This window comes from Passer domesticus, chromosome 1 (assembly GCF_036417665.1).
Source record: "Passer domesticus isolate bPasDom1 chromosome 1, bPasDom1.hap1, whole genome shotgun sequence".
Classification (NCBI taxonomy): Eukaryota; Metazoa; Chordata; class Aves; order Passeriformes; family Passeridae; genus Passer; species Passer domesticus.
Genome location: NC_087474.1, coordinates 128,237,593 through 128,262,071, shown reverse-complemented (window position 1 = coordinate 128,262,071; position 24,479 = coordinate 128,237,593). Strand labels below are relative to the sequence as shown.

General features: G+C 39.8%; 1 protein-coding gene and 1 long non-coding RNA gene across 4 annotated transcripts in view; one reads left to right on the top strand and one right to left on the bottom strand.

The window, feature by feature from the left end:
* The window catches only part of NCOA2 (nuclear receptor coactivator 2), a 188,130-nt gene that overhangs the window by 156,992 nt on the left and 6,659 nt on the right, over window positions 1-24,479 (top strand). For all 3 annotated transcript variants that reach the window (XM_064388841.1, XM_064388832.1, XM_064388847.1), the window contains 11 exons: window positions 1,968-2,178; window positions 5,319-5,528; window positions 7,280-7,495; window positions 8,123-8,252; window positions 11,276-11,441; window positions 13,310-13,588; window positions 14,381-14,458; window positions 14,972-15,209; window positions 15,934-16,111; window positions 18,371-18,569; window positions 23,950-24,039. In XM_064388841.1, coding sequence (XP_064244911.1) covers window positions 1,968-2,178; window positions 5,319-5,528; window positions 7,280-7,495; window positions 8,123-8,252; window positions 11,276-11,441; window positions 13,310-13,588; window positions 14,381-14,458; window positions 14,972-15,209; window positions 15,934-16,111; window positions 18,371-18,569; window positions 23,950-24,039 — 1,995 coding nt within the window. The remainder of the gene's footprint in view (window positions 1-1,967; window positions 2,179-5,318; window positions 5,529-7,279; window positions 7,496-8,122; window positions 8,253-11,275; window positions 11,442-13,309; window positions 13,589-14,380; window positions 14,459-14,971; window positions 15,210-15,933; window positions 16,112-18,370; window positions 18,570-23,949; window positions 24,040-24,479) is intronic.
* LOC135280726 (uncharacterized) lies at window positions 18,385-23,939 on the bottom strand. The gene is made up of 2 exons (XR_010347583.1): window positions 20,244-23,939; window positions 18,385-18,887 (listed from the first exon to the last, which is right to left on the bottom strand). It is a non-coding gene; the product is annotated as an uncharacterized LOC135280726 (long non-coding RNA).

The following is a 24,479-nucleotide window of genomic DNA, read 5'->3' as shown; positions in this document are numbered from 1 at the left end:
TACTATATGTGGAGAAAATTTTCTGCTTTACCCAGCAGCTATAAGGCTTCATTTTAAGTCCTGTCTTGGACATGACTTCAGCAAATTGTGGATCAACTGAAAGCAATCCATAAGAGCAACAAGAGTAATGAGAGGCCTAGAAAATAGGTTGTTTGCTGAAGAAAATTCACAAGTTGAGATTGTTTATCCATTTCAGCTTAAAACACAAAAGGACACATGTTTTCAAATACAGAAAAAGTTAGGAAAAGAAAGGGTAGCACAGTGTGTTCTTCAGATTCAAAATATGATTGTAAGGAAGGGTCTAAATCTCTGTGTGAGAGATTCTGTATTGAGACTGATAAAAAAATACAAGAGTAGTAAGGATGGCAGAGTGCTGAAACCAATTCTCCAGGGAAGCTGTGGATTTTCTGTCTCTGGATGTCTTTAACAAGCAATTGTATGAACTTCCATAGGGAATGGCATACACTGATTTTGCCTGGAGGCTTTAGATTTCTTCCAGTCCTCTGATTCTCTGATTCCCTACCATTTTGCCAATAACACCAGCTTCTAGATCAGCCACCTGCTGCCTTTTAATGGGGTGAATTCCCTCCTCTTTTGCACCACATACTACAATTTATATGACTAGGGCATGATGTAGAAATAATAAAAAATAACACCATGATTATTTGCAGTCAGTCACCCAAAAAGGCAGTGTAACCTTAGGGAATTTTAGCTACCTTTGAATAAAATAGCTGGACTTCCCAGGAGCAGGTTAGATGTGATGGCAGGAGTTCTGTACAGACTAATGTGTAGTGCTTCCTAGCTAGCTTGTGAGAACCTCAGTAGGTATTTTAAAGCCATCTCAGATATTTCTACAGTATCCTGTGATCTGTGGCCCAAGTTCGCACTCAGTAAAAAGTTCATGATGTGGGGAAAAAAAAAAAAAAAAAGCCCAGGAAGAATTGTATTTCAGTTTTGCATGTTTGTGGTGTTATTTTTCAGTTCCCCATCCTTCACAGGTGGCTGCTCACTCTGCCTCTTCTCTGTCATTGCACATTTCCTAATGAAGACACTGATTTTGAGTAGATATTTGTTATCAATACTGTTATATTTACTGTTCAAGATGGTAGTAAGTGGACACCCTGTTCTTAATTATTACCGAAGTTTTATTCTTATCAAGAATTTAGGATTGAGAATATAGTTACAATGATTTCCACATTTCAGTCAGAAAATTATTTTATTTCTGGGAGGTTTTATACAGAGAAGTGGACAAAAGAGAATACCAGTAAAAATCGGTGTATATATAAGAAAAAGAAGCAGGTCAGTAATTATGTTAGTGTAAGGTGAACTTAATTTTTCTCCCATCTTTATTTCATTAATTTTCAACTGAATTTAAATGTAAATTCATATGTAGATTTCTCTTGTCATACTCTAGAGAAGTTATTTTTGATGTTTGGGAAGTTGGGAGTAAAATAAATTCCCAGTCCTCTGTATATATCTTGCCAGTTAACCTCTGTAGGGTTATTCAGTGTTTAGGTTTTGAATATAACAAAGAAAAGTATGGGGAATTGGTATAGCCATAAAATTACTTTTTGGTTGTATGCTTTTAATAAAGTCATAAAGAGACTAGAAATACAACTGTGCTGAAAGCAATATGAGTTATACCTACATAAACCCCCATCTTCTTCATTCCTGGCTCTCCTGTTATCCCTGCTGTCAGCACTGATCACAGAGGGCACAGGGAGGAATCCCCCTGTTGCCCGAGGTATGGAATCATCCATCCCCATGCGGGGCTTTTGAAGGGTGCCAGTGCCACTCTGGGCTCCCCAAAAGCAGGGCAGAGTCCCCTTCCAGCAGGTTTGTGAGCCTCCTCCACATCAGGCCTGTTTCCAGGCACATCCGAGGCCGCTGCAGGTGTGACACCGGGGGCTGCCTGGCTTGGCCAACAGAGGCAAGCAGCCACCTGAACTGTGGGTTCTTCATTGCAGCCAGGCAGCGAGTTGGATAACTTGGAGGAGATTCTGGATGACCTGCAGAACAGCCAGTTACCACAGCTTTTCCCAGAGAGCCGCCCAGGCGTGCCAGCGGGCTCGGTGGACAAGCAAGCCATCATCAATGACCTCATGCAGCTCACCAGTGACAGCAGCCCCGGCGCGGCAGTGGCCACCCAGAAACCAGCAATGAGGATTTCACAGAGCAGTGAGTGCACCCCGGGCTCGGGAGCCCCCCAGTGCGGGGTCGTGGGGCCCCGGTCAGCCAGGGAGGAGCTGGGCAGCTCCGTCCTGGGCTGCTGTTGTGTGGGGACAGAGCGCCATCTGCGGTCCTCCCAGCTCCAGGCACACAGGAGTTGTGTCTAGCTCACACACCCTGGAGCTCTGTGTTCCCAGAGACGTTTTCAGGGGTACCTCAAATCAAACATCCCCTCCTGCCGTGGTGGGTGACACTGCTGTTGAGAGGGTTTGGCATGGAGAGCGCGTGCAGTTTTTTGCAATGCGGGTCCTTCTTTTCTGGCAGCTCTTGCAGCAGAGCTTTTCTAAGCATGAAGGAGAGTCTTCTTCTAAAACCACAAGATTAATAGAAGGACAGAAGATTAAGAATGGCCAACTTTAATTTGAGATTGTGGCTTTTAGTTGAGTCACTTCCAGCTGACAGCTTTCCTTAACCTTATTAATCAGCTTACAAATCAGCATTGAAACGTTGGTTTGCCATCATGGTATGATGGAAAATAAGCAAGACAGGAGTATTATCAAGTACTAATGTTGAATAAAATAGCATAAAAAACACTACTTCATTTTTTGCTCCTGTTGGCTAGGATGGCCACATCTATTTACTTCCTTAGATGTGCTCTAGGTTTTTTTCTTGTAGAACATAGGGTTTAGGTAATACTTTTAGCCATTCTGATAATACTAAACTGACACTGAATCACTTTCAAATTCACTCAAATTACTTTAAAATGCTTAGATAAATACTAATATTCTACTAATAAATATTTATTTTATAAATTTATTAATAAATTCATATTAAGGCCACTTCATATTCTTATATTATCACTTGTTATCCATGTTGCTCAGAGAAGGATGCTTGGCTTTTATGTAATTGTTTTTGTGAGTATAGAGGTACAAACAGCAGCACCTCAAAAGTCAGAAGGAAATCTCTGTGCATGTGAAGTCTTCAGCATATTCTTCCTGAAGCAAGGTCTGTTTGTTCCTTCCAGCCATTTGGCTTTCTAAGGTTGGCCTAACTTTAAATCTGCTTTCAAAGCTACTGGCAGTGCAGTAACAGTATGACTGTAAATGAGAGTGGCTTCATGGTTAGCAGCAGTTCTGTAAAAGCAGCATCCTGTTTCCCATCTAAATTAAAACCCAAAAATATTTTCCCTCGGCTCAGTCTTGAGTCTGTGCCTGATTCCCCTAGGAATTTGTGCCTCATGTTCAGTAGAAGATCATACAGAAAACAGGTCCACAGAAAAAGTGAGGGGCCTCCCATATGTTCACAAAAAAGCAATGTGGAATGAATGTCAAATCATATACAATTCCAAAAGAGATTTGGGGGTTTTTATAGTTGTTTTTTTTTCTGATGAAATAACAAACTTTAATTTTATGTGTTTTAATGAATTACATTTATTTTCAACAGACAAATATTTTTGCTTGTTGAAAAATAGAAAGGCTGCTAGATCTGCCAAATTGCTAGAGTCTGTTACATGGGGGATAGGGATCCTCCTTCAGTCCCATCCTGACAAAGAGCAAAATAAGCAGGAGGTGATGTGATCTAAGCACCATCACAGCTCATCAACTGTGTTGTTATTTTGTGCTGCATTTCCAGAATTCCTTTTTGTAATATCAGTTGGTGCTGGCAAAGCTGCACATAAAATAACTCATTTATCTATGTGCTGTGTCAAACTTCTGGAGCAAACAGTTCTGAAACTGTCACTGAAGTTTAATTTTGCTTCAGTCCTTAGACTTTGTGAGATCCCTAGTCTTGAGAAAGTAATTTTTGCTTCATAAGTAAGTTTTGTTTGCTTAGTTGAACAGGCAGACAAGACAAAACTTCAGTCTCATGGTTAGGAATTAGGTGTTTGTGATATGATATATTTTCTATACACACAAATACACCTGGCAGAGAACTGACATTTTAAAAAAATACAATGAGTTCCTGTAGTCTGGTTTTATAAAATAAAAGTCAGAGACCTCTGTTGTGAGATATTTCTATGCATTTTTACAAACTTGCTAAACCTCATCTAAGTTTTCAGATTCAAAAGTAGCACTACTTCGATCTAAAATAAGAAAGAATTAATTTAACTTCTCAGTAATGTGATGAACACAAAAATGCAGAAGTCGCTCTGAGAATGCTGTTGTATTAGAGTCTCTTCTAGGGGAAGCTATCAGAAAGTATTGCAAATAATATTTTCACAAAAATGTTTAATTTACTTGCATGTATTTCATGGGTATGATTGGAAATGGAATCAAAGCTACAAGGTCAGTGTTTGATTCATGTTTGAGAACTAGTTGAGCGCACAGAGGATGCTTTCATGCATTGGAACATTGCCCAAAGACCAGCTGAGCCAGATGCTTGCCAGTCACAGTCTAAAACTCACTTTGCTGAGGCAGTCTGCCGTTTAATTTGCTGAGGCTGATTTTAAAAGCACAACCCAGAAGAAAGTAGTTACATAAACGTGGCAGTAACCATCAAGGATGGTTCTTTTTTTATCAGGATATTATCGTGGCATGGCTCTGTTTCTGAACTAGTTTTTTGTTGTTGCTGAATCACGGAAGTATTTCTTTTTATTAATGACAAAAAATGTAAAACCCAAAAAATTAAGAGGGACGTTGAAATGGGGCTGTGGGATCCAATATAGAGTCAGTCTGTCCTTAATTTTGAAGACTTCTTCAGGGGCACAGCTTGTGCTGGAAAACTTTCCAAACTGAGATAATTCCTAACAATCTGTCTCAGGATGGGATCTGCATGCAATTACAGTCCTACTAGGTGTAAGATTAATTGGCAGTAGTATGCACATCACATAGTGGCGTATTTTGCTGTAGTCTCTTCTGTCAGTTAAATTGCATCATTTAAAGTTTTTTTAAATATACATCATATCTGGTTTGCATTTAGTGTCAGAATGTTCCATTTTGAAATTTATATTTAAATGTCATGAAGGGATGTTTCTCAGACAGATATGGAGTGAGTAAATTATGCAATATTAGATAGCTGAGCCCAAGAGCTTTAATTGTGTCTAGGTTATTTTCTTATTTTCTTTTTTTTTTTTTTTTTTTTTTTTTTTGAAACCTAGTGAAGTTTCCATTCTTGTAACTTTGCTTTTTTCCTTTGTTCCTCCTGTCTAGCTTTTAATAACCCACGAGCAGGGCAACTGGGCAGGTTGTTACCAAACCAGAATTTACCACTTGACATAACTCTGCAGAACCCAACAGGTGCAGGAACTTTCCCACCCATAAGAACGAGTAGCCCCTACTCAGTGATACCTCAGCCGGGACTGATGGGCAGAAATGAAGGGATGATAGGAAGTCAAGGAACTTTAGGCAACAGCAGTGCAGGTAAGATGACTTTCCTTTTTTTTTTTTTTTTTCAAATATACTTGAGTAACAGGCTACAGCATGTGCAGCTTAACATTGGGGTTAGTACCAGTGCAGATTATTACTCTCTATGAAGTCTGTTTTGTGGGATGTTATGTATTGGCATATTTATTTTGAATTTCTGTGTCTGTGTATTTTTAGTCCTGCATTTTATGCACTCCTTTTTACCTAGCTATAGAGGTGGGTCTTTCAAAACAAAATCATAGGCAGTACTGTTGCCCTGATGATGCTGGCTTTGCCCTCAATTGTTCTGTACTTAGTAGCTTTAGCTCCTTTTTTGGAACAATCAGATGTTGCAATTAACAGCATGTTCACCTAATAATGAACAAACAGCCTGTTTGACAAGAAAAGTCTGGCTGATGGATTTATTTCAACTAGTGCATACTCTGAGATTGTGCAAGTGTGCGACAACCACTCTAAGAGCTCTCAGTAAATAAATGGGCATAGTAAATCCTCTCAGCTGGCTGTTTGGTGTCAAATTTGTATATTTAGTTGGCATCAGTATGAAAAGAGACATGCGGCCAAAAGCTGAAATATTTTATTTAAGCAGTTCAGTGATCAACTTGCATTCTTTCAAGTGTCCTCTTACTTCCATATTGTGTATACATATTAGAGGATTTTATTCATCTTACATATACAAGCTAGAGAACATTATTGTGTCCCTGCCTTGCTCTAGCACAGCACATCTTTCATCTGATAGAGTATGTACACAAATGGACCGAACCTGAAGATGTAATACTAAAGCAAATTTTGTACAGCAGCTGAAACAAAGACTCATTTCAGAGGGTTTTTTCTCTGGTTATATGTCACCAAATATTTGAACTGATAAGTAATAATTGTTAGTGTGGCTTTTAGTATTCATGTAGGGATTTTGCATAATGCAACTGAAAAAACCAATCTCAAGCACCAGTCCAACCTGAAATCAGTGTTTTAACTACTCTCTTGACTGATACAAAATTGAAATGCATAAATACTATGACTGTATCTTTGGGACTTGGGGGTTTTTGTATTGGGTTTTGCTTGAGGCTTTTTGGCTGCTATCGGAGTGTAGCATTCTATATATTCCAAGTGTAAATAAAACGTATCAGTTGTTTACAGTAGATGTGGGAGGACTTCCCCTATAATAACGGTAATGAACTTCAGCATCTATCGGAAAGTTCCTGTGAGTAATTTCCCTGCACTGTACATTCGTCTGAGATTATCTGGGTGAGCCTTGAAGCTCTGAAGGCTCTGCATTCCAAGTGAAAGAAGTCGCCAAAAGATGTTTTGTAGAACACAAATTGATACTCAATCCTTGTAATTTGTGTGTTTAGTGTTAACACGTTGTTACTCAAGTCCCCATTCTCACTTAGCACTTGGAAAGTAAAGCACTGACACGCATTAGCAAACGTGATTCATTTCCTGAGGAAGGAAGTTAAGGCTATCCACACACCCTCAGCACCTGTCGCAGACCACACGTGGGAACACTTACCCTGAGCAACATTTCAGAAATGATAAAAGGGTCTTCCTCTTGTAAGATGTATCACAGTCTCCAGTCCCTCAGCTAAGCAGTGTAAGGCATCATTCTGCAGCTTTGCACAGCTGGATGGGCAGTTGTGGTGGTGCAGTGTGCTTTGAGTGAAACTACTGAAAATGCAGCTCCTCAGGCAGCAGTAGTGTTAAGGCTGTTCTGATCATGTGCTGGTACCTGAGCGTGTTTGGCTCTTGTGCAGGAATGATTGGTGGCAATGCCCCTCGGCCTGCCATGGCATCTGCAGACTGGGGCAGCCAGGCTCCCGCGGTGAGGGTGACGTGCGCGCCCACGGCTGGCGCCATGAACCGGCCGGTGCAAGCAGGCATGATCCGCAACCCCACGGCCAGCATCCCCTTGAGACCCAGCAACCAGCCCGGCCCAAGGCAGATGCTTCCATCTCAGGTCATGAATATGGGTAAGTCACATGGGGAGCTGTTCCTTTTGGTGCATGCTGGATTGTTAAAGACGAAGCAGGAGAAAAAAAAGAAAGTAATAAATCCTCAGTTCATTTATAGATTCAATAAGAGCCATATTTCACAGTGAAATTTTCCTGTGGATGTGGGAAAGAAGGTGTCTGAAATGCTGAATTTTAACATGTTTCGTCATGGACAGTTCATGCTACTCTGTAGCTCCATGGTTGTGTGGCCAAAGAAAGAGGACATGAATTTACTTTGGTTCACTAAAGACTGTGGAATTTTTTTAGACCAAATGCTGTGGAATGATAATTGTTCCTGGTCACTTTTAAAGCAAGTGCATTATAATACTGACTCTGTGTACAGTCTTTTTCTTATGCTTGTGTTACTCATTTTTGCATTTACGATGTTGTATCTGCTATTTTATAATTTTGAACCACTTTCAGAATACTCGTATTTTCCCAAAATTTAAATTTTAACAAAGGAATACTGATGCTTTCAAGTGTAATGTTGCTGAAGTCTTAATGCTTTTGTTTGCTTTTACCATGACATAGGTAACTCAGTTGAAAGAATTAACATGCAGGTAGCTTCTCTTCAGAAAAGTTATATGGTTATTTTTGCTTGATTAGGGCCATCTGAATTGGAAATGAACATAGGAGGACCTCAGTATAGCCAACAGCAGGCACCTCCAAATCAGACTGCACCATGGCCAGACAGCATCTTGCCTATAGAGCAGGCAACTTTTGGTAATCAGAACAGGTGAGTCTTGGTGTCACATCAGAACACAGAGAGATTTTGCAGGCCTATAATTTACACACCTCATGGAAACAAAGTTCTACATAGACCATTCACCAAATGCACATCAATTTAATTTTTGTATTATTTTGTGCTCATGAAATGTATGTGTGTTCCAGTCATATTTATAAAGGCTCTCTTTGCCATGTAATGTGTTGAATGAATCGTAAGTTCTGTATCACAGTGAATGCTGCCAGCACTTGAGGTATAGTTAGCACCATTTTTCACCTCTGGAGCATCAATGTGGGCATGATTCTGTCTGATTTTGCTGTTCGTGTTGTTAACAATTACGCTTAACACTAAATGTGGAAGAGTGCCAGTAGTACTAGCCATGACTGTGTAGTCATAATATCTGTCTCTTCCTGCAGCAGGGTAGCATTTTAAGTGATGTAGGACATGGTTAATTATGTTTTGTTTGGGTTCTTTTAATTGACCTAAATTCTATAAAAGAGGAGGAAGGAAAGATGACGTGAAAGGAAGGCTGCCTCTTCCCTGAAGTTAGCTCCTCCTCAGGTGATCAGAACTGCAGTTTGGTCACAACTCATTAACTCACATGTAAGGTATTACTAACTTCATTCATCATCAAGACTTTTAAGTGATGGCACAACTGTTATAAGCAGCTTACACTTCTTAAAAAAGAGCTATGTCTTCTCCAAAAGGTCTTCAGCTTACTTTGGAGAGACTGTGTATATATGGAATGTCTAAGGAATGCAAAATGGACAAGCAAGTGCAAAATGTTTAAATATTTTCAATTCTGTAAGTGGTAAATCGAGGGATCACTGAAAAGAAAATAAGTGGATACATGTGGAAAAAAACTATGTTTGAAAAAAATGTTAATGTTCTGACTACTTTCTCTTAGTTTTCATTAGGATGCCCAAAAATATTATCCATAAATATATGTGGCATTTTCTTTCTTATATTCCATGCTTTTCAGGATGTTTCCTAGTGTTTCTCTCAGTTAGCATATCCATATGCAAAATGCATTGTTTGTATAATTGAATTATTCAGTTTAAAAACTACACCTTAAAAGAAAATACAGGGTCATATCTGGTCAGCGAGCCAGGCAGTTAATTCTTCCATTTTTTTACCTTTGCATTTGTCATAATTTCCTTATAGCTGTGTAATTTCCTTATTTCCTTATAGTTAATAACCTTATAGCCAAAGATGGTGGAAAACATTCCCATTGTATTGCATCTGAAAGTAACAATATTTTGATCATTTACACCCCAACCAGGGACTATTAATTGATTGATGCTGCCATTTCTTGCTTTATTAAACCCCAAGATTGCTGTTTTTATAATCTGATGGTTGCCATGTATTAAATTTAAAAAATATATTAAATTTGAAAAGTATTAAATGAAAAATTAAAATTGTCATTGGGGCATATAAAATAAATTGAGAAATTGTAAGTAATTGTCCTTTTTTTAATACACAGAATTTAACAAATGTTTTAGTTTTCTTTATCATGTGTGTTCACACTCATTTGCAATCTCAGAGAGGGTTTTTTGCTAGCCTCATCAATTGTTTTTCCATATAATAGATCCCTCCTTACAAGTTATCTTTGGAGTTTGTAAGCAGTTTGAATCAAAGGGGTTTTTTTGCCCTTTCCTTTTTGCTGATTTATAATTTCATCTATGGGAGTTAGAGAAATTTCTCTATATATGAGTTTGATTAATACTTTGCTATGTTTAAAAGGTGTGTCATATATCCTTCCTATTTTTTTTTTTTTTACTGCCTGGAATCCAATTAAAAAGAATATATCTTTATTAGTTTTCCTGCCTGCCATCCCTTGAGTTCATTCAGTGTGCAGCCTGATGATGCAGCTCTGCTGCTTAGCTTTGACATAGAGATTAGACTTCCATGGCAACCATATATCTCATTATGGAAACTAAATACACAAACATGTTTCTCTGTTTTTTCTAAACAGACATGTAAAAAGGGTTCACATATAGTGCTTTTCCTCCCTCCATGGGTGACAGCTTTTGTTGTCTCTGAGTAATTATCTGGGATAGGATTCTTCCATGATGTGCATATTGTAGCTGCCCTTGCCTGCAGAATGCTCTGCTCTTTTTATTTTCTGTTGCAGTTTTGTGGTAGCATGCTTGAAGCAGGGCAGGTGTGTGAACTGCAGAACAAAAACGTGTCATTTAGCTGCAGATAAGGTGTTATTTCAGATTTAGTTGGTTTCTCAGTAAGTTCTGTCCTTTGGGTTTATAACAAACCTTTTTTCTGCCTTTGTAACTGCAAGTGTGCTTCGCATACAAATTCAGGGGTGAGGTAAGCAGGATTTATAGAATCATCACATGGTGCCTGACAGTACCCAAGCTCTTGCTGATGTCCTTCCAAGCACCATAACCAAGTGTATAAACTGATACCCAAGTGTGCATTTGGGGTAAGCTGATGCAGTGTTTTGCTGCAAGTAAAAAGGGGAATGTCCTTTTCTCCCTGCTCCCTCATGCTTCTGCCCAGCTCTTCCACATGTTCAGTTTGTGTGAGATCAGACAATCCACAGACCTGTCTGTGACCTCTTTGGCTTGCTTAGCCTGATAGAAAACCAGCTAAGGGGAGAGTCTATGGAAGTGAGTACTATAATTGTGATAATATAATTGATCTTACATGAGACATTCAAAGTTACAACTAGTTTTAAAAATATGGGTTTTTAGCCTTCTGTATTAAATGACTATGTTCTAGACTGATTTCTCAGTTCCTCTGTTGACCCTGTAATATGCAGTCAGCACTTGAGCTACCTTTATTGGGTTTTCCTGCTTGTCAGGTATACCACACTTGTAGGGTCTTGACAGGCATTAGTCATTTAGTTACTTATTTGGGTAGCATGACTTCCACCCAGAATAACTTTCTAACCAAAATTGGCAGCAATTAAAATAATTTCTGTCTCTACTTGTTAGTTCAGTGTGAGTACTAATCCTCTGATATTATTTCATGTTTGCCAGCAGCTGTTTGCCAACCCTCTGTTCATGTTTTCACAGGCAACCGTTTGGCAGCTCACCAGATGATCTCTTGTGTAATCATCCTTCATCAGAGTCACCGAGTGATGAGGGTGCTCTCCTGGATCAGCTTTACATGGCATTAAGGAATTTTGATGGTTTAGAAGAAATCGACAGGGCTCTAGGAATACCTGAACTAGTGAGCCAGGTATACTGAACATGGTATTTTGCATGTATTAGACATTGCTTTTATAAAATATGTTGTCAAGATAGAGTTGAAAAAGTTGAAAACACTTCTTGCAAGCTAGGATGGTGGAAGTCCATTTCACGGCTCAGTGTCACCTGAAAACTTCCCCTCAGCCCCTAGTTTAGTCTTCCTTCCTCTCCCCTGCCACCCTCACCTAGATCTCTTTCTTCTGACCTGCTTTATGCAACTAAACTGATTTTTAAAAAATGGTGGTCAGAGGAACAGCTGTAGGGGGACAAAAGGTAAGATCATGACCAGCAACAGAATATAGGAAATAGGAAAATAAGAGCATGAAGAACTAGGAGCCAAGGAGGAGGTTTTAGTGTGATGGGAGCAACAAGCTTTTGGATTAGCAAACCTGAGGTGTGTAAATTCACCCATGTTTTTTTTTCCTTAGCTGATTAACGTGTGTTAAGGGATGAGATTTATCTGAGGCTGCTGATTCTATTCCAAGCACTTAAACTGTAATTTTTTTCAAAATTTCAAGCATGCTTGCTACATTTTGTTCTATGCTTTTTCATCCATTCTTCCCCACAGTTATTTTTGTTGACTTCCATGTGGTTCTTGCCTGTTTCATTTTTATATGTGCAAAAAAACCATGGAAAAATAAAAGTATTTTGAGTAAAAGTTAGTTCCTGACATTTCTGGCATCAGAATTTTATTTCCAAAATCAGTATATGTTTGTGCAATGACTTAATATTCTCAGAGGAACCTGCAATACCCATTTCATTCCCCAGCACTCATCAGCACCCTGAGCATAACTTGTGAACTAGCTCTGCATTTTAGATATGAAATAGGTCCAATGAAATTCTGCTTTGAACATGAGAAAGCTGTCTCCAAGCCTATTTGGTACAACACAGAAGTCAGTGAGGTGTAGAGCTGGAGATACAATTTATTGGTGAACTTCAATTTTGCGCTATGAAACTTTCATGCAATATTATATAGGTTTTGGAATACCACGACCAAAAAACATGAATAATGGTTTATTTCAAACTAAGCAGTAAATATGTTTCTATTTAATTAATAATTCAGTGGAAGCAGTTAAAGGATCTTGCAGATAAGAGGACTGCTTCATTTTAAAAAATGTTTTTTTTAAAATAGCCTTCAAACATTTTACATCGGCTTTTAAAGACTTTCTTCCAGGAGGGCACTGAAATTTAGATTAACTTCATTTTCAAGGTCAGTGTGGAATAAGCTATAAAATTGTTCTGGCTAGAGCAAATATTAGGGGAGTATCTAGTATGGAATTTAGAATTGTGTTAGTTTATTTATGCTAATGGATAATCAGTTAGTGCAAAAGTGCCCTGAAAGAATTAGGCACTCTGTTCACATTAGCTTCTGTAATAGTTTCAGGCATCTTTATTTGAAGTCATTATTTTGTTTAAAGATAATGATAAAAATCTGCTTATTCATTTGTAATACCTTTGAATTTATCTCAGATTCAATGGCAAAAATATGGTATCATCATTTCATTTACAGATTTTGATCTAGCATTTGTCGTTTCAGGTTTTTATTCATTAGAAGAGTAATGCAATGTCTGTGTAAAGAACACAAGAAAGATTATAGGGTTTTATGTAAAGAAAAAATAAACAGAACAAAGGAAAAGAGAGAGGAGGAATTTGTCTCCATGAATATATTTTGATACTCAAATATACAGTTCTGCTTATTTTTAAGTTTTATATTGAGGTAAAGAAAGCTAATATAATTTTCCGTTTCAAAACATTCCCATCCTGGAAGGTTGTTGTCGCAGGCTGTCTGTATTAGTCCCGTATAATCCTCTGGAAAGCCTCATCCCACCAACTGTTCCTGTTGTTGGTGTATTTCTGCAGAGCCAAGCTGTCGACCCCGAGACCTTCCCGAGCCAGGAGTCCAGCATGCTGATGGAGCAGAAGGCTCCGGTGTTCTCGCAGCAGTACGCGGCGCAGGCGCAGATGGCGCAGGGCAGCTACGCGCCCATGCAGGACCCCAGCTTCCACGCCATGGGGCAGCGCCCGGGGTACACGGCCCTGCGCATGCAGCCCCGGCCCGGCCTGCGCCCCGCCGGCATCGTGCAGAACCAGCCCAACCAGCTGCGCCTCCAGCTGCAGCACCGGCTCCAGGCGCAGCAGGTACGGCCCCTTCCGTGCCCAGCTCGCTCCAAATACACCGGCTCTTGCTTCATTCCACTCTTAAGCTAAAATTTAACAGGAGCCACAATGAGCTTTGACAGAATAGTGCCTTGCACGTTCTCTTTGTTGATCTTCTTTTTTGGCATCTTCACATTGTTCTTTGTATAGTACAATACAAGAACATGACCAGTATTTAAGCCTAAATTTCACTAAGTCTTTGAGCAAGGTTATATACATGTTTTTTCTATTAGTTGTATCTTGATTCTTCTGCCAATCTAACTGCTTTTATTGCTGCCTGTTGCCTACATCCTACATACTTTTTTTTCCTTAGCCTTGGTCTGCTTCTGAGAATTAAGTTCTTGTTTTGTTTTTAAATACGTGGGTTTGTAGTACTATCAGGGAGATATCAATGCTTTTGTATTTAAGGAGGAAAGATAATTTCTGCCTTCAGTCATCAGGATAAGGTCTAATTTGAAGTAAACCTCAACAGTCCACTCCCAAAGTGAAAAAGAGCATGAACTATGGAAGGAGCATGTTTTGTATAAACAGCGTAGTGCCTGGGTTGTTATTTTTATGCTGTATTATCTCTTTAAGAAACAGCATTCTGTGCATGGGAGTGGGATTTGAGGAGGAAAATTAGTCATTGCTTGGATATGTAGAATAAGGTCTACAGACCACCTGATCAGGGAAGTAGATCTCTATGACTATGTATGTAACACTTCTTTTTTTCCCTTTCCTTCTAAAAACTTTTGGGTTTTGGTGTTGGGGTGGTTTGGTTTTTTTTCTCTTTAGAATCGGCAGCCACTGATAAATCAGATCAGCAGCGTCTCCAATATGAATCTGTCTTTGAGAACTGGAGTGCCAACACAGGTGAGAAAAATAATACCTTTTAAAAAAGAAAGTCACTTCCTTTTTTGCTTTCTTGCCCCAGTATAATGCAGTAGTAATGCTATGTGGCAAGTACAGTTTCAGTACAAATATTGCAGTCTGTTTGATAGGAAGTATTTTGCTGTTTCATTTCTGAGAGTCATTCCCATTTTTACATGGGATGGGATTGTTTAATAAAGATTTGATATAACTGCATTTTTAACATGCTTCTCATTTCCTAAAGATGTGTGTTTTTAATGAGCTGCTCCATTTGCAAATACAAATCACTGCAGCCTTCAACGCTGTATTATTTCAGTTACTGACTCTCACAGCGTTGGAAGTCTTTCCCTGCAGAAGCATGAGCAAGATTATTCTCTCTTGTTTCGTATTTCTGTTACTTGTGTGATGAGGGGGAAAAAAGCTGGAATCTTTGAGATTGCTCTAATGGAGATGCCTCTGCTGGCTGGGTTTCCTTGGAAGGGCTATTGATGGATGGGTGGCGGTGGTTTTCCCCAGGGCCCCATCAACGCGCAGATGCTGGCGCAGAGGCAGCGGGAGATCCTGAGCCAGCACCTGCGGCAGCGGCAGATGCAGCAGCAGCAGCAGCAGGTGCAGCAGCGGACGCTGATGATGCGAGGGCAAGGCTTGAGCATGACCCCCAGCATGGTGGCCACCGGTGGCATCCCAGCAACCATGAGCAACCCACGCATCCCGCAGGCAAATGCACAACAGTTTCCATTTCCTCCAAACTACGGTACTGGTTCCACTCCTTCTCACTGGATTTTGTCAGTCCTTACTCCCCCGTGTTCCCCCCAGTGCTGGGTCCGAGCCCCACCTCCACAGGCTCTTGCCTGGCTCCCTGGGAACAGTGGAAAACATGGCCATTTGGACCCCTTGGAGGTTCCACTTTCCTAGCTCTAGTACCAGTTACTCTCCAAGCACTGCTCTTTCTTTGAGCAGCAGCAGAAGTGCAGTGTGTGTGTTGGTTTATATATAGATATATGCAGATAAATGTATGTACACACACACAAACATTTATGTGTATGTATTGCTTGATGGACTCTGAATTTTGCGTGAGCTAAACAAAAACCTCTTCAATTTAAGTAATATAAATCAGTTTTTGATAAGGCATTCAATTTCTTACCCCTAACCCAATGTGTAATATAATTAATACCGTTTCCTTCTGTGTTCTACAAAGCCACAAACCACTTTGTTCTGGGGTTACCTCCATACAGTTATTGTTATACAGTTTCTTTATTTATACCTACTGTATAAGTAATGTTATAATTATATTAAATAGTACGTTATGTGAAAGGTCTATTGATGTAACAAATTGTGTCCTACCAACTCTAAATTTGGTATCTACTCCTACCAGATGATAAAAGTAAGACTGGTTAAAGACACATTTGCAGGTATGAGCTCTTGGTTTGTTTTAACTCTGAATGTACAGTAAGTAAATTTCTCATTTTCTTCTGCAGGTATTAGTCAGCAGCCCGATCCAGGCTTCACAGGGGCCACCACTCCTCAGAGTCCACTGATGTCACCAAGGCTGGCTCACACTCAAAGCCCCATGATTCAGCAGTCTCAGGCTAATCCTGCCTATCAGTCCTCTACGGAGATGAATGGGTGGGCACAAGGGAATATGGGTGGTAACAGGTAAATCCAGAAGAAAACTAAAAGGAACACTCAGAGTAATGGGGTCATTTATGGTCTACACTTATTTATGGGCTCGTTTGATGTAACTGCGTGTTTGTTTGTTGCTAACTATCTGTCCTAAAAGAGATTTCTTTTCAATTTGGCTTGACAAATTGGTTTAAATTCTGTCTTCATACAAGGCAAAGTGAGTGCATAGCTAAAAGACCTGCATCCACACAAAGCATTGCTTTGTCTGTTATAACTGATCAAACACTGCGTGCCCTTAAGAAGCACCTGTGTTGCACAGTGAACTCCAGCCCCTAATGTTTGTGTGGATGCATTTCTTTTGCATATGATTTTCATCCCACACTGCTTTCTACATGGCTGGATCAGCTAAACCAGAGGCTATGCATTCTACTGCTGTGGAATTGCAGTGCCTGGATTATCACCTCCCACTTTAAATGCTGGAGTTGTAACCAGGTTCAGCCCATTAGTACTTGCACATGCTGGGGGTCAGCATATAGCTGTCATTGCCTGACAGCATTGTAGCAATACCTCATGCATGCAGTCACCTTTTCAGCTGAGGCCCCTGCCCCAGTGGGTGTAGCTCTAATAAACAGTCTGTCCAAATCAAATGGGTTGGATGTTGAACACTATCAGTAGGCAGCAATGAGCTTCCAGATGGCAGTGATCTGAGCTTCTCCTTGGAAGATGGGAGGAGCTGTCAGGTACAGCCTGTATCAGTTGGCACTGGGGTGCACACAACTATCTCTAGCACAGTGCTTTTGTCATCCTGAAGTTCTCAGGCTTACTGTCCTAGCACAGCAACAAATATTGTTCCTGCTAGTTGTTCCTAGTTAATAAACCCAAAACACCAGTATTTTATTGATGAGGCTAATCCAAGTAAAGTTCCCCCTAAAGCAGCTGATTTGTCTCTTATCCTCATCCTTGTCCATGCCTCATCCTCTCGGTCTTCCTGAAGCATCTGCAGGAGGCGTAGCTACCACTGTCATGGCTTCTGCTAAAAATGGCAGCAGGGGCAGCTCCATAAGTCCAATGGTTGGTTTTGCTAAACTGCAGCTCTACAGCAGAGACATGTCAAATGTGCTTACACAAGCCACTGAGTATTCACAATGATCTGCAGTGTACTGTTTCAGCCATCCAGATAACAACTTAAAAATGGGGTGAGGTGGCCTGAAAAGACATGGAATTGGAAGGAAGAGAATGTTGGGATTTTCTGGGTTTGGTCCTGTGCCCAGAATGCCATTGCACTGCACCAGGTCTCAGAGTGCAATAGCCTAACAGAGTACCCAAGTGCAAGGTTGAGTGTTAACCCTGAAAGATTTCCTCAGCTGAGGGAGCAGTGCTTCACAGGGCAGGAGACGTCAGCCACTGACACTGAGACACAGCAGCCCTTCCAGTATTTCAGTCTAATGCACATCTTCTAAACAGACACATTGTCAATAATAATTCTTTCATTGGCTGTTGAATTCTGCTCAAAGACTAGAGAACACCGATGTGTAAACAGTGAAGTGCATTTTAGGAAATGTAAAGAAGTCTCTCATATGGCTTTCAACATAATGGGAAGGAAGATACTGTCCAGACAGTGTTTGGACTGAATCAAATCTGGGATGAGGTTTCCCACAGTTACTGCCCCGTAAGTTGTTCAGAAATGCCCTTAAAGAAACATAGATGGTAATTATCTTAGAGTTTGTTTCTTACAGTGCCACATTTTCAAAACCTAATGCAAAGACCTAGTAAACAAATTCCTGCACAATTGCATGTCTGTATTTGTGAGCCCGCTTGCCATGATTGTATGTGCAAATCTGGTATTCGTATATGCAAATATGCAAATTTGTATATGCAAATTCTATTTTGCAAAAAAGAAAGTTTATTACCCTTCTGTAATCTCAGCTCAACAGTCCTGTGCTGTGCTAACACTGGAGGTTAAAGGTGTTTTCCTCTCCCTCCAAACATTACTTTAGAATACATACAAAGCTCCTTTAGATAGCTAATTGGCTGTTCTTGCACATGCATAACAGATTTGTACTCTGCCGTAGTTTCACACACAAAGGCATGCATTTTTGTACACAGACATGGGACCTTAAATTTTGAAAATCTACTCCTTAGACATTAATGCAGCTGAAAACTAATTTTTCCTTTGAAGTTGGGATAAATGACAGTATATACAAATTCCAGCTTAAGACATATTTTTAAAAGTTTCTTAGTGGCTTCAGCGTTCTAAGTCTGACACATTGCTTTTTCCATTCCTTGCTGTAGCATGTTTTCACAACAGTCCCCACCACATTTTGGGCAGCAAGCAAGCACCAGCATGTACAACAATAACATGAACATCAGTGTATCCATGGCAACCAACACAAGTGGTATGAACAACATGAACCAGATGACAGGGCAGATCAGCATGACCTCAGCGACCTCTGTGCCTACATCAGGGTTGTCCTCCATGGGTCCTGAGCAGGTGAGAATCTAAGGATGTGAGATGACAAGCTAGAGGATTTGCTTTTACTTCCAGTAGTTTTTAGATCCACTGCATTATATTTCTCTTAGTAGTTGTCTTGAGAAATGATGATGTTAACAGGGCTTTGGTTTTAGCTCTGCACTCGAATAGCCAAGGTGACCAGTGAGGTAGAGAGCACTGTAGCCAGCTCCTGGACTTGCATGGGCAGCACATGCTGATGGTAGCTCCTGTTCTCAGTAGGTAAGTGTCTGTAGCACAGTTGCAGTTGTTGATTTTCCCAGCAGCAGAGGCTGGAACTGGATGGCAGGCAGCTGCTTCCTAGAGGGAAGAGTGAAAGCTGCCTGTATGGGCAGGGTTTGGAAGAGGCTTCAACTGCCACAGTATTTGTCATTCCAAACAATAAATATTCAATCAGCTTTCAGAGCTATCCATGTGGCCACTGTACAAGCACTAAATGCATGGTTTTTGTAATGTGGTGCATATGAAATAGGTTGCTGAATCAATAGGTAAGTAACCTGTTCTTTTCTGCTGAGAGGATGTTTACACACTCATTCTTATTTGATACTGCTACTTAGGGTATCTGAAATAAGAAAAAATAACATTTCTGTTTGCCAATCTGCAATTAAACTCTCTCAGTACATTATTAAGTGTTTGATAAACAAATCCTGTTAATTAACAGGCTCATATATTTGTTTCAAAGCTGACCTTCAGCTTCTTCAAAAATACAGCCTTGAAATTATGGACTTTACTTAGAAATGTTGGCAGGAAGGTACCTCTTGTGTCTTCAGGTAATATCTCCTGCTATAGACATCTCTTGCTATAACTTTTTCTGATACCATAATGTTCCAGTTTAAAGCTGGTTATGTTGATAGCTTGATAATGTATGACTTTTTTCCAGCCTAAATTTGATAAGAGTATTTACTTTTCCAGTATTGTCCTTTACCTTAAATAGCTCTTTTCTTCTCCTGTGTTTTAGAAAGATTCTATCAACATGATTTTTTTTTTTGTTAGTTTGGGTAGATTTTTTTTTGTTTAGTTTTGGGTTTTGTAGGGTTTTTCTTGTAAGCCAAACAAGCCATGGTTTTTCAGTCTCTTAGGCTTTAAACTCCCTTTGCTTTCCCGCAGCTGTTCTAGTTTGAATCAGTATTTCCAGAGCCATGTGCATGACACTAGTTCTTCCCCATTTCTCTTGGAATACTCTGACAGATATAGCTGCAGATCACATTTGTCTTTTACAGCTGCTACATGCTGGTTACCCAAAGTAATTTTGATACTCCCGAATCTGTCACCTTCTCTGATACTCCCAGTTGCTAAGCCAAATTATAGCAGACTTTGTTTATTTTTAGTTACTGAGTTAATAGAGTTGCAGACATTTACTGTAGTAAAACAATAGTAAAACCAAAAAATAAAAGAAAGGGGATTTAAAGGTTATGACCCGATCTGAATTCTCAGCATACCTATGCTACACAATTTTTCCTAGGAACCTGAATTGACTAACTGCATTGTAGAAAGAGATCTGGTTTTATTTCAAATATTTCCATCCTGGCTACTGTTTCCCCTGGCACAGCTGTCACACTGCTTTTCCTTCCTGTTAGACTACAAGATCTTGTTTCAAGATAGCATTTATCTAACTTCTTGTAAGCTAAATAGGCTGAGGTTCTTTATCCATCTCACCATTTGGATTTCAGCCCATCAGTCCCTTTTTTGGATCTACTTTAAACTCTGTTGTTGTGACCTCCTCCTAGAAATGTGAATGGAGTAACCAGAGACAGTGATTTAACAGTGACTGTACCACAGCTGTGTAGAATCAAGTTCTGCTTGTAATTTCTCTTCCAGTGTATGGATTGCCTTGTTTCTTTTGGTGACAATGTCACAACGAAGCCCTTATGATGGTCCCCCAAATTCTCCTCAACACATTCTACCTAGATGAAACCTGCATTCTTTGTTCCCAGAAGTATTGCCTCCCTCCTGTCTCCATCAAGTTGCATTTCTTAGATTGTGTCTGTTAAAGCAAAGTGCTTTGGCTCATTCTGTAGCAGTAACCTGTTTCCTCTTATTTACCACCCCTGCATTGTGTCATCTGCAAGCAAATGTTTTATGCTTGGTCTAGGTCAGAGGTGGCCAGCTGACAGCTGAGGAGCCATTTCTGGGCCACAAGGCAGTACTTTTTAGTCCTCAGGAATGTGCTGTACTGCTTTGCATTTTCTTTCTTGAGAAACACAAGTAACTAAAAATGTATACTTGAATACTAAAATTGATACCTTTTTTTTCCTGTTTTCAGGGCATAGTGTTTTACTTAAGTGACGTCTTTATTTAGCAATTGACCTAGACTCTCCTGAACTTTTTCTTGTAACTGGTGGTTTTCAAAATGACTGTATTTTCTGTAATTCTGCTGACTGTTGCCATTTCATTCATTTTTGGGGTTTTCTTATACTGTTATCTACACTTCTGTTTACTTATTCAGTGTCACTTTTTGTTCCACAATACATAATTTGAACTTCACATGCTTGTCTCCTTCTAACCGCAGCGAGACTAACAGTGATTCACTGTTACTCTCTGCAAATGTGTTCTAGTTTTTGAAAAAAACTCAACATTATTACTATTGGATGGTTTTGGAAGTAAGATCTTACTACCTAATAATAAACAGCTGTGCCTGGACTGACTTACATGGTGAGAAGCAGGTATATTACCCCTGGTACCAAACAGCCTGGTGCCAAAAAGATTTTGTTGGTTCTCTTTCCTCTCTTCTTGTGGCACTATGCTGTATCAAACAGATACATCCAGAGCTCAGAAATGCTAAGTTTGGTGTTTATCTGCTCATACTTGTGTTGTTTCCAACTTCTCTTGTTTACCACCTGGGCTCCCAGCACCACCAGGCAAAAAGATTGTGGCCAAAATGGGCTTGGTAATTATTATATACTTAGAGGCTCTTTTATATACTTGGGGAATGAAATCTTGTCTCATTATGGTCTTCACTCTTACAATTATGTTACATCTCTGCAGGCTGCTGTTACTAGTGTTTCTTTTAGGAGGCTGCTACCAGGAATGCTGAAATGCTGGCTGCCAGGTCTGCAGGTTCCTCCTGTCCAAAACAACTTCCCCAGGCATCAAGAAAGTAAACCTTCCTGGTGTCGCACCATTCAGAGATCTTACTGTGCCCTTGTCCTCATCTTCCTGTTGGCACAGTGGGCTACTGCCATGGTTTTTACCTGTTATTATTTTGCGTCATGGGTCCACGCTATTTACTGAGCTACCAAAGAAGCAGTTTGAAACCTGTGCAAGAAAAGAGGCTTTTCACTGTCTGATGTAAACCCCTATTTAGAAGTCCAGTCAGAGTAGTTGTGTATTAGTCTGCACAGGGTGGTACTCCCCAGGCCAAAATTATCATGGCATTTAAGAAGAGTTATCTCAAAATGGTATTTTGATTTAGTTCAGAATACCAGATTAAAGGAGCTCTGGAGTGGTAGGAAACTTTACTTGTTACACACCTTGTATGTAACTTTGGTTTATGGGAGACTACTAATTTTGCTTAATTGCAAAGGAATTGTAAAACAGTTCTTTGTTTTCTTTGTTTTTGTTCTTTTGTTTTCAAACTTTATATACGATAACACCACTTTACCTTTCTTCAGAAAGTTCTAGAAAACCTTTCAATTTCTTTGTCCTTTTCCATACTTTTGTAACTGATCTTTCTTGCAGTCAGAAAAGTTAATGTCGGGTGTTTTAAGGTCTTCTGAAGCAAATGTGTTTATATCACAAAATAGTTTTTTTGAGTTTGGGTTGAGTTTTCTTTATATCTGGTACAATGTCAGTCAGGATTCTTGCAACATTACTGGCAAAGAGTTTCTTTGATAGAAACTTCATTGATGCCTTTGTTCCTTTTGTAGTGGCCTGGAGCCACCTTCCTTTTCTATACGTGTCCTAAGTGCCATGAGGCAAATCATGCAGTCATCTTTTGGTTCCAAAACTGCTGTTGGTTCAGGATACAAATTGTTTATTTCTGCTTTCATTTTTACCTCCCTTTGTCTACTAAACAATCAGAAAAGGTATTTGTGCTTGCACATTCTAATGAATATTGATTAGTAGCAGAAAGCACTTTTTAAACATGGATTCATCAATTGCATGCAGATAGAGCTGCAAAGCTGTTATCTCTCTTTCTGAATAAAATAATGTGGTTCTCTTCCGTTCTGATTTAAATTTTTCACGTTCAGATGTAAAAATCTCTCCACTTCAAGGAGCAAAAAGCATCACTAGGAGGCTTGCAGCACTTAATTTCTTTGGAGTCAGAATTCCTAAGGCAAAAATATTTTAAGTTTTTAATCTTTCCCATTGAGTTGTAGTCTTTGGCAGGACTGGAAACCAATCTTTAAGTGGTTGCATATGAATGTATTTTTCAAAATCAGTGACTAGCAACAGAAATAACAGTCAGGAGGACCTGAAATGAGAAGACTTTGTGTCGTGAATTCAAGACAGTCTTCCTCAACAAGAGAAGACTGAGACAAGATTTTACCAATAAATATGTCTGGAGGGAGAGTGTCATGAGAATGGTATCTACTCTGAGGGAGCAGAATTGACTCAAGAAAGTCTTCCTAGAAAGAGGTTTCTTTCTTTCCCTGATAAACTTTGTAAGGAAAACTGTTTCTTCTGATATTTCAGAAACTTGCTGAAGGACTCTCTTTTGTATTTTATGCCAGTTCCTACATGGTGAGATTAATCCTTTGACTGAGAAAGCAGTGCTGTAAATTTGGCAAATTACACCTGACTAAGCAAGACAGACCTCTTGGTTGTGCAGAAACACACAGCTTCAATACTTTCCTGTGACTGTGTTCAGAAGATTGTGGAGACCATCCTTTAGAAAAGCATGCCACTTCACATTTTCCCATTTGATGTTGTCTTTCTCCCATTGCTTATGAACAGAAAAGTATTGTTAAAACTAAGTCAGTAGTTGGTATAATTTAGCCTACATGTTATCTCGTCAGGCTTTGAAAAAAAAGTGTGTGGTGGTTTGCAAGCAGCAAAGCCGCGTGTTGAGGTTAGGAAGGTAGTTACATGTTTCTGCTTTCAGAACTTTGATAGCAGGGATTTCCTCTTCAGATAACACTGACATAATCTATGGAAGTGCTTTGTAAAATATGCATAAGGGTCATAGTATCAGGAATTAAATCTTTGTTGTTGACTGTGAAGCAGAATAATATAAGTCAAACACATGCTGTGCAAGAGGAGTGCCTGGCTATGCAGTCACTTCCCTGACTTGAGCATGGTCTCAGGAGTGGACATGGGTACATGCAAGTAGTGTAATGGTCTGTAATCCTCCTTTTTAATTCCCAGCCCTCCTCCCAAGATATTTTTTGATTAATTCTCCTTAATATCTTGTTACCAATAGGTTAATGATCCTGCTATGAGGGGAGGCAATCTCTTTCCAAACCAGCTGCCTGGAATGGATATGATAAAGCAGGACGGAGATGCAGCACGGGTAAGAAACGGGCTACGGGCGCAGCAGAGCTATGAATATACTGGGGCTGGAGTGGGTATCTTTTTACTTACAAAGTTCCAAGTGCCCTGGATAATAGTAATTAATGTGAGGGAGGATTGCTCTGTAGGCACAGAGGAGGAAGGAGGGAGGGAGGGACCGATGGACGATGGACGGACAGACGGAGAGCGGCCGAGTGACGCGGGGGAGGCGCCATCTAGCGGCGCCTCCTCCTGGGCCGGGGCACGGTTAAGTTCTCTGCTGTTAAAGAAGAGGAATTTGAGTAATAGGGGAAATTGGAAACATCTGTCTGAAAAGTTAATAACATGAGTGAAAATGAAGATTGTGGAAGTACTGAGGCAGAAGTAACCATACATATATTTTATTGTATCCCTGTCTTTATTGTATTCATGTGTATTTAAAACTTCCTGGAAGCCAGTTCT